This window comes from Pinus tabuliformis, chromosome 3_1 (assembly GCF_031772625.1).
Source record: "Pinus tabuliformis cultivar Carrire ecotype Pingquan chromosome 3_1, CPIR1, whole genome shotgun sequence".
NCBI classification, from domain to species: Eukaryota; Viridiplantae; Streptophyta; class Pinopsida; order Pinales; family Pinaceae; genus Pinus; species Pinus tabuliformis.
This window is the reverse complement of record NC_142301.1, coordinates 445,352,901-445,362,794: the sequence shown is the minus strand read 5'-3', so window position 1 is coordinate 445,362,794 and position 9,894 is coordinate 445,352,901. Positions and strand designations below refer to the sequence as shown.

Below are 9,894 nucleotides of genomic sequence, written 5' to 3'. Positions count from 1 at the left end.
GCAAACTGTCACTTATATGATCAGTCTTTACAGTTCAGTGTTTCAAATAAAATGAGAATAATTATCACTCGTTGGCCTCTTTTATAACTTTATCTTTCAAACAAATTGATATATCTGAAAATGATCCAATTACCCTCAAGGATCAGAAACACAAAATTATATGCTTCCAAAAACAAACTTGCAGAAAACGCTGATAATTTCACTTTAAAATTACAAACTTCAAGTTAAATAATATCACAGCCACAAAAATAAAATGTGCCCTTTAGCATTTACCAAATTTCACTTTAAAATTACAAACTTCGAGTTAAATAATATCACAGCCACAAAAATAAAATGTGCCCTTTTGCATTTACCAACGTCCGATCCTTGACCCTACGATGTGCTTGCAAATGGATAATATCTGCTAAAATTAAATACAGAAAACCTGCTTTCCTGAAATATTCCGTGAGAATCAGGATTTGTGAAGTAGGGATTCTCCAATCCATGGATAGGTTAAAGGCACAATAAAATGCAATTTCTCATGAGCGTTGGTAACAGCAATTGTCCCAAACTACCAGAGCTAATGAGATTGAAATGGGCAGGCTACTCAATCAGCAGACAATGCCCAAATATAAGTGTTTACAACGTTAAAGATTAAATAAACACTTGGCAAATAAATTGCCTCTCCCTACATTAAAGCAGCATCTTAAATGGATACACAGTGCACTTGCACCGCCTACAGAAAGTGTTCCAAACTAACAAAACACAGACCTTTGCAGGTAATACCTGATCATAATACATGCTTCCCCCATCCACCCTGAAGCATAATTTGAATGTAGCGGATCAATTTGAAACTCTGAAAAGCTTTGCATCAACAGTATGCGTATGATCATAAAGTGGCAGCTCCAAAGATCAAATAGCAGACGGAGGCTTGATGGCAGAAAAACAGCAAGCAGCAGACATACAATAGAACAAATCATAAAAAATAGTCTGGTGTCCTCCGTGTCACATCTGGTTCTCCTCGCCTTGGTGCTGGCTCAAACTGTAATTACAAACAATAACATCATATCAACAAAAATACTGACCCTATTAAATATTCAAACTGTTGCCTTCTCCAACCACTTGCTGAGAGCATAGTTGACAAAAACCACAAAATAATCACTGGCATGTACTACAAGAGGTAATTGCTCAACCTGAATAAAAGTATGTCCTTTAGTATCATCAACTTCCAAAATAGATGCCATATTACCTGCACATACAATTTTAAGTCAGACCATAATAAAAGATTTCAACCAAGGCAAGAAACTTGCTAGGAAGCAATCCAAAATATTTGCTATGAATCAGCAAGTTCAGCATGGCAGATCTTCCAAAGCAAACTTACTTGAAAAGGAACAAAAACTACTTCCTCAGAACCATCAAAAATGAATCTATTTAAATTCTAAAAATAGTTTGAAAGCAAAGCATAACCAAATCCATTACCTTAAATAAAATTTGACAAACCTTGCAAACAATAATATTGACATAATTATATTCAACACACAACTAGCTCCATTGTTAAAAAAAAATCATCATCAGAATAATATCTAACAGATCAAGCATTATACAATGGAGCATCTATAATCATCCACAAAACACCACATGAGATTCCTATTACTAGTGCATAAAATTGGGATTGCCCAATTCATATATTGTCTCTTAGAAAATATCAAAGGATAGGTTAATGTTTCCAAACTTACCACACCGATAGCAGTAGTTCGGTGCACTAAATATTGTGACAACCTTTTGCTCCTGCAAAAAAATCCAACAAATAACATCCTCACTACTTTTAACCTGCCAAAACAAGAGCTAGCTACTGCATTGCTAAAGAAATGCAAATGGAGGCAGTTCTTTACAAAATCATCCATTGTATGTTGCAGGTGAGCTTGGACATGCATGTATTCAGAAGAAAAATCTAACAGTTTTATCAACTAAACAATCATCAGAGGGTTGTAAATGTCCCTTACATGCCCCCAGTTGAAGCCTTCCATGACAAGTTGATGAGCTCTAGCAATAAGTTTCAAGTTGTTTGTATGATTAAATTGTTCAGATATATCCTGAAAATAAAACAAACCTATGAGTTACACAATATTCCAGATCAGTTCGAAGAATCAAAATTTGACATTAAGAATTAAGAAAAACATAAACATGTAGGGAAAATAGTACAATAACACATTGTTTCAGATTGCTTTGCTCCTCCAAACAATAGTGGGTATTGCATTCCACATGGAAATTGCACTCTTATTGACGACTACAAAAGAGTCTTTTGCGGGTTCCATATAAAAGCAGAAAGCATAGTAATGGAAGAACTGCACAGTCAAGCCCCTTTTTGCCTGTATAACTACCATTTGGCATGTTTATACCAGCCCATTATTTACAGATAGGCTCCCATTAGTAATAGATGACTATCTATAAGCTGACAGGAAAACTAACATCAAGACCAACAAACTAGAAAGACAGAATTGACTGCCATACCTAACTGCTATATTAACAAACTGGTGGCTTACCTATATTGATAAAATCAGCATCCGCCAAAAAACGGTGAATCCAGAAAACATCTTCTTAGAAACATTGGCAAAAAATCGGCAAAACACAGCAGGTAAACATTAAAAATACAAAATACATTCATTTTTTTTCAGAATCAGAAAAAATCGAAACCAAAAAAAAAACATTAAACAAAAAGGCACAGGAGGCATACTATATTTATTTTCAAATCCCAGTTTCTTTTAGAGCAGGAATGGGCCAGCAAGCTAACTACCTTTGAGAATTGGTGGCTTTAAAGCTGGTCCTGAAAAAGTGCCCAAGAATATGGTATAACCCAATTACAAATTTTTGGAGGCTCAAAGCTAGTTATCCAATGGATGCACAAAAAAATTGCTCTCAAGGATTTTACACTATGACCCTTGTGATGAAGTTCTCAATGTATTAGCATCTTTCTCAATATACATTTGTCTCATATTTACAGATGTAAGAACAGTGCTACAGATGGGCTCTCAAAAGCTGGAATTAGGCTAGAACAAGGAACCTAGATTGTTTCACTAATCCAAATGGGATACTGCAGATTAATATCATGAACCAAAGACCTATCTGTAGCCATTACAGTTTCTCTCCTTTTTTGTATCATGATATGTAAAAATTCTGTTTCCCACCCCGGTTTTCAGTTTCACCTTATTTCTCCCATGTAGTTAAATGCCCATTCCCATAACCATATATTTAACAGACTGAAAAAAAAAAAATATTGCTGAAAACACAAATTCTGGAAATTTTTTCAGAATGCTGGAAATTGCAGAAATAAAAATCAGCAATTAAAAACAGCCATTAAAACACATTTAAACTCAGTGATTTTTGGTCAACTTGACCCTGGAAAAACCCCCTACAACTCTTGGGGAAAACCAGTTTGAGAGCTCTTCTTTATTTCTGGAAATGCCTTTTTACAGTGAGAAATTTTCAGCAAAAATCAGCAAACAAATTTACAACTTATCTCGATTTCTGAGCCTCACAGACCACCAGAAATTTCCAAACAGCAACACAATGTTGTACGGCCACTGTACGGACGGTACGGACATGCTGTACGGACCTCGATTTCTGTGCAAAAACAAATCTGCCTTTTGCTGTTTGCTCAAGAAAAATCTGCCTTTTACTGCTTGCACATTCAGCTGTAAGGATTTGCTTAAATGCTGTCTTGGTATGTGTGCCAAGCTGCTGCCTCCTTCTCCTCCTTGTCCAGAAATCTCCCTTGCTCTCTTGCTCTCTCTCTCTCAATCTGCTCATGAAAGAATGAATGATCTTTTTCCTCATTTTCCTCCCTTAACCCAACCCTAAATGACTTTTGGGTGATCCCTAAATCCAATGGCTGAAATAGATTTAGATCAATGGCTGAGATTAAATGCTCATTTAAATTTCACTTTCTATTTTTTAATTCACCCCACTTTAATAAAGACCCACTTAGTCATTTATTTCCAAAGTCACTTTTCCTTTCTAATTTTTCATTGACTTTATAAAAGTCACTTTAAAATTAGACTTAGTAACTTTATCACTTAAAGTCACTTTCAAATTAGATTTAACTTTATAAAAAATTATAAAGTTACTTTAGGAGAAAAATTAAATTATTTTGGACACTTTTCCCTAGGCCAAAGATCAAAGCCTTAGGGAACCACCTGTCCTCCGGTACCAAATTTCAACATGATAAGACTTTAACTGATCGCTGGAAAGATTGATTAATGTACTTTTCTGATGTGATTTTGGCCTTTTTGAAGAGGCTACTTATTTAACTGAACAGGAACAACTTGCAGTTTTCTTTGGTGATGATAGATCAGGCATATGAATGTCATGTAAACGGCTTAAAAGCACTTACAAATGACATGGGGTAAATCTTTTAACAGAGGTAGAATATCTTTTAACAGAGGTAGAATTATATATTGCTATTATTTTTTATATATTCGTTCCTTTAGTACAACCCTGAATTTTCACAAATTGAGGCACATTTATATCCATTAAAATGTAACTTATGTTAAAAGACATCTGATGAAAAAGATTAAACAAAAGACATATCAATGTCATGTAAAAGGCTTAAAAGAACTTATGAATGCCATGGGGCATCTAACACCATAATTTTGTTATACTAATAAAAGTACTACTTTTTTTTCCTTGGAACCAAAACTTTTGGATAGCCCCTTCCACATCCTAAAACACACAAATCTAAACTTTTTGGAGCAGCCTGCATTTCTGAATTTGAATAGATCTGAATTTTTGTTTCAGTTTCATGGAAATCCTTTTCCAGAGGTACAATTATCTAAGTTACCAGGATACAGATACAGATATGAATCTGCTAGAATTTTTAAAATACAGGATCCTGATACAGCAAATATATGTCAAGTACAAAAAAATATAATAATATTTTAAAAAAAAATAAAAACACTGAGTTCAAAAATTAAATCCTTTTATAAATCACAACATTTAGAACTGAAACCATTATTGACAAGGGTTATTGCTGAATTACAATCCGCTGGAGAAACTAGGATGGCTCCCCAGGAAAGGTGTTAGGGATTCCATCAAATGAAGGAAGCAGTTGGGTATGACCAAGATGCAATCCAGATCAATTTTCAATCAAGCTAAGACAGATTATAATTAAGGCTCATGTCTATGAACAATATCACCTGTTACTCTGTAAAGCTCATGAAATAATTAATGTTTATGGATCTCAAGCATGCTAGAGACTTTTTTGGTTTGAGGAGCGAGGCGATGTGCTGGAGGGAAGAAGAAAAACACACCCACCCTTTATATATCTCAAGCATGCTAGAGACTTTTTGTTGGTTTGGGAGGCGAGGCGATGTGCTGGAGGGAAGAAGAAAAACACACCCACCCAGATTAATCGTAAATATTAATCTTTTTTTTGTATGATATCAGTAACTCTAATTTTTAACTCTGGAATGATGCATTCTTTACAACAGGCAGCCTTCTAGAAGCATCACATGGTATGACAGTTCAATTATTTGTGTGATTCTTATAACCAGATTTTGGTTGTGACATGGCCCACGTGAGGCAGCTATTGGGCATTTTGGGAGGCAACAGGTGCTCCATATACTATGAGCAGGCAAACAACTAGCATTTATCCAGCCCATTCTGTTCACTTCAGCTAGTCCCAGCACCTGAAACACAAACCTTGCCATCGAGCTGGCTGGGTGGTCAGAAAGGGGTATAGAAGTGTAGCCACAGCTTAGCCACCCCTCAGGTGCAGCCAGTGTTTTCAAACTCAGAGCCAAGTTGACCTGGACTCAGTCAAATCAGCCAAGTTGACCACAGAATTCCTCTTGAAATCTGCAGGATCCATCTACTTAGCATCTGATCCGTTTCCTCAGCATACGATCTGTTTCCTGCAAGTATGGATCTGCCACATTGCCGTATTTTTCACAGATCCAGATAAGATCCGCAGATCCATGGAGCTCCCTGTGCCAGATCCAGTAACATAGAGAATTATATATTCTATTCGTTTTATATATTTGTTCCTTTAATCCAATCCTGAATTCCCCCAAAAGGCGTCAGATTTATATTCATTTAAACGTAACTTAGATTAAAGACATCTGATGAAAAAGATTAAACAAAAGGCAGAATCAATCTTGCAAATCTGCATCAGTATCTGCATACAGATTCAAGTCTATCTTTGCAACAAAACCATAGCCCATTATCCCTGATTCATGACAGCCAGGGGCACTCACTTCTGATCAAACTTCCCATGTTTTAACCGAACTCTTAGCAAGTGTGTAACTTGACCTGGCCAGCATCCATAGAAGATCAAAACATCTTCATTTTTCAGGGATAGATTTTCAAATCATAGTTTCACATAAGCAGCACCCTTTTTGAAAAGAAGGCACATTCTGAGATAAATTCTACATTTTCAAAAGCCTTGCACAAATACATTCAAGTATTTTGTTTTTCTTAGTTCTACTGCATATCACCATATCTTTGAAACTTCCACTTGTTATATTTATGTCCATCAGACTATTTGGGACACTCTGACTACCTAATGATCTGTCTGTCATAAGTGTGACTTTCGCGATGACTAATATTGGATGAAAAATGCTCAACTAAGTGCCCCAACTTCTACTGAGAACCGTAACACACCAAAGAAGGGAGCCACAATAGTTATATTATGTCCATCAGACTATTTGGGACACTCTGACTACCTAATGATCTGTCTGTCATAAGTGTGACTTTCGCGATGCCTAATATTGGATGAAAAATGCTCAACTAAGTGCCCCAACTTCTACTGAGAACCGTAACACACCAAAGAAGGGAGCCACAATAGAATACAGGCAGGTATGTAGATGAATCATAGCATGCTGAGGTGTACCCGTTAATTTTCAAACTACGTCTAATGTTTAAAATTATGAAGCAAGAACATGTGCATGTAATAAGTAACATTTACATGCACAAACTCTAGCTCAAAGGAATTTTACTGATAAAGACTGGTAAGAAGCAAGAAGTAAGCACTTCCTTCACAGAGTTTATGCTTCTCAATCCACAAACAATCAAGAAGGAATGAAGCCCACCTCAAGATTCCAACACTGCCAATCACTTGCATACAAATGCTTGTCACTTCCATAGCCTCAAGGGCAGGAACCACTTTCATAACCAAAATCACACTTTCAAAATCAAAATAGAACGTGTATACATCATGAATCTGTAGTCAGACCTGCCCGTGTGTTAATTTGTAATATATAACAACAACATATGTAGAACACTTGACCCAGAACATGCTAAGGTCAACTTGAGCAGTCCATGATAAAAACCAAATCACATAGGCAAGGACAAAAAAAAGATAGTCTCTGATCAACCAAAGGAACATATTTACCAGGCAACATCTACAATAACAATTTAAAGATGATAATGATATTTCCTTCAACCTAAATCCTAGTATATTTGACTGAGATTGAATTTGAAAAAAGAAGCATAAGTTGTATTCAAGGTAAGCTCAAGTTTATGTCACTGCTACAGTGCTGCTGTGCCTAGAGAAATGGTCTACCTTTCTGACACTGTAAATGAAATTCTGAATAAATTTCAAAACACTGTACTAGCTTTTTCTTTGGATGAGTTCAAGCCACAAAAATCATTTAATTTCGAGAATTTTTTACAGAGATAATAAAAGTTTATTTTTCTCTGAAAAGCACAAGGAAATTGCCTTGCTCCAGTGCTCAATCCACATAGCTTATACAGCGGTGTATGCACACGCAGCATGGGAGGTTATGGTTGATTCCTTGTGTTAACACCAATGTAACTTCATCAAGGAAAAGTCAACATGTTCATAATGCACATAAAGAAATCTTACCTGTCCAAATGTATACCCTGCACCACGTGGAGAGATTCCCCATCCACATCTATCATCTGGATCTGACCACAAAAGATCGCACATGGGACCTTCATGAGGCACTTCTTGAACACGGTCAAAATTCCTTATGTTATCTAATGTGTCAATGGAAGGTGACAAACCACCATGCAAGCAGAAAATTTCTGATTCTACCTGTCGCAGAAACAACCAAAAAGTGATTTACATGCATTGTCAAATTTGATGCATAATAATTCAGAAACTTTCGCAAAACACACTAGAGTAAAATCTGATAATCTATATCGTCCCAATGCTGATAATAAAAATCAAAGAATGTTTGCAAGAAAGAACCTCCGTTGGTAGCAGAAGCATAACAGACACTAGACATTGAACAAAATCAATTGACTGACTTCCACCTCTCAGAACATTCAGAAGTCTACTCACCAGTGCTGTCAATGGGAAGTAGTCAAAAAGGTCTGTAAATATCTTCCAGACGTTTGCATTTCCATACCTGGACAATCATGAACAATGTTAGTACAATAAAAGCTTTGACAGCACAAACTCATGTGCTTGTTTAACAAAGCTTCACTAGTTGCATCAAATGCAACATAGAACACAGCAGCTGCACTATCAACTTTTGCTACAACCAATTCCCCTTAACTCAATATAGAATGAACAAATATATGTAAAAAAGTGTGCTTAAGCCAAACATTTCATCACTCTAAATTTTTTTATATACAAGGGTCGTCACAAATTTTCAATATTCTTTGTTTGAAAATATTTTCAATAAAAAATCATCAGTCGAAGAATTTGGTACCATCACCTACAAATTCTCACACCATCTGTAGTTATCGGGGTTAAGCCACAAAAAAGGAAAGGATTTTATATTCCCCGATTACCTGCATTCTGCAACCAGCGGGAATTTGCAAAGACCACCAAGAGTTCTATTTGTATGCCTGCTCATACTTAAACAAAATTATATTACTAAGATCAATATTTCTGCAGCTTATGTGCACGGTAGTAGCAAGCACAGGAACTCGCTAGTTGAAGGTCTTGTCACTGATATACAAATTCCTTAATGTCTTTGATCACTACTACTAGACTTTTATGTTATACGTTGGTAGCCACAGAAACTGTAGGTGGTTTGAGAAAAAAGAAAAACTGGCATAACAAAGTGTGGGAGTGACTTGCAGGAGTGAAGTTCAAATAAGACTCCATTATACGGATTTAATGGACTCCCAACCACAGAACTGAATTTTATCTGCCGGAATCCCCTTTTACTAGTCGATCTATCTCACTGGCATAGCATATATCCAAAGAAGAGCTGAAAAGCCTGGCCCTAAGTTAGAAAAAAGCACAAGATTGGACCACAACGGTTTTTCCTAATCTAGCAGGTCAAACTCAGATTGACAAAGTTTGACTCAGTCAGTGCAAGTTTGATGAATGACCTCACAGTTTGACTTGCAGGTTTCAAGGACAATCGAAGAGTATGACTCGTAAGTTTGACTCATACTCTCCAGGAAAAGCATAAATACCCTTTAGACAGGGACTTTCCACATTGTTTCCATCTGTTTGAGTGAATTTCCTCCATTCGTTGACTGCAAGTGACAAACATAACTATAGGAGGGCAAAGTAACCCATCGAGGGTACCAACCAACACATTTTGGCCGTTCACCAAAAGAGCTGGGCATCTAGGGCATCAAAGACAGGAGGTTTTATCTAGATTTTACTCATTGATTGACTGTTACAGGCATCTTACAGCATCCATAGATGTAACCTCTACATGCTGTTTTCTTCGTTTATTCATTGCTGTTTTTTATTTAGGTTTATAGCAAATTCTTTTACAGGTTTTAAAACGGATTTTTGAGTTATTTGGGTTATTTTCTGGAACTGTTCTTTTCAGGGGTTACTTTCTGCCTATAATAGCCTTCACTGGCAAAAACAGCAACCTCAGCCTTTGACCTGTAGACTACTAGGCTGTTAGCTTGCTGTCCGCTGGCCCATTTCATAACAGCAACTGGAGAATATAGCAGCAAACAGTGCTATGGCAAGCTCTA

At 36.4% G+C, this 9,894-nt stretch overlaps 1 protein-coding gene across 1 annotated transcript in view; it reads right to left on the bottom strand.

The window, feature by feature from the left end:
- Positions 1-245: 245 nt before the first annotated feature.
- LOC149187662 (serine/threonine-protein phosphatase PP2A catalytic subunit) overlaps positions 246-9,894 on the bottom strand; it is a 30,759-nt gene continuing 21,110 nt past the window's right edge. Inside the window, exons 7-12 of the mRNA XM_089411433.1 lie at positions 8,282-8,348; positions 7,841-8,032; positions 1,983-2,072; positions 1,716-1,767; positions 1,173-1,228; positions 246-1,021 (exon numbers count right to left, since the gene is read on the bottom strand). Coding sequence (XP_089267559.1) covers positions 956-1,021; positions 1,173-1,228; positions 1,716-1,767; positions 1,983-2,072; positions 7,841-8,032; positions 8,282-8,348 — 523 coding nt within the window. The 3' untranslated portion in view covers positions 246-955. The remainder of the gene's footprint in view (positions 1,022-1,172; positions 1,229-1,715; positions 1,768-1,982; positions 2,073-7,840; positions 8,033-8,281; positions 8,349-9,894) is intronic.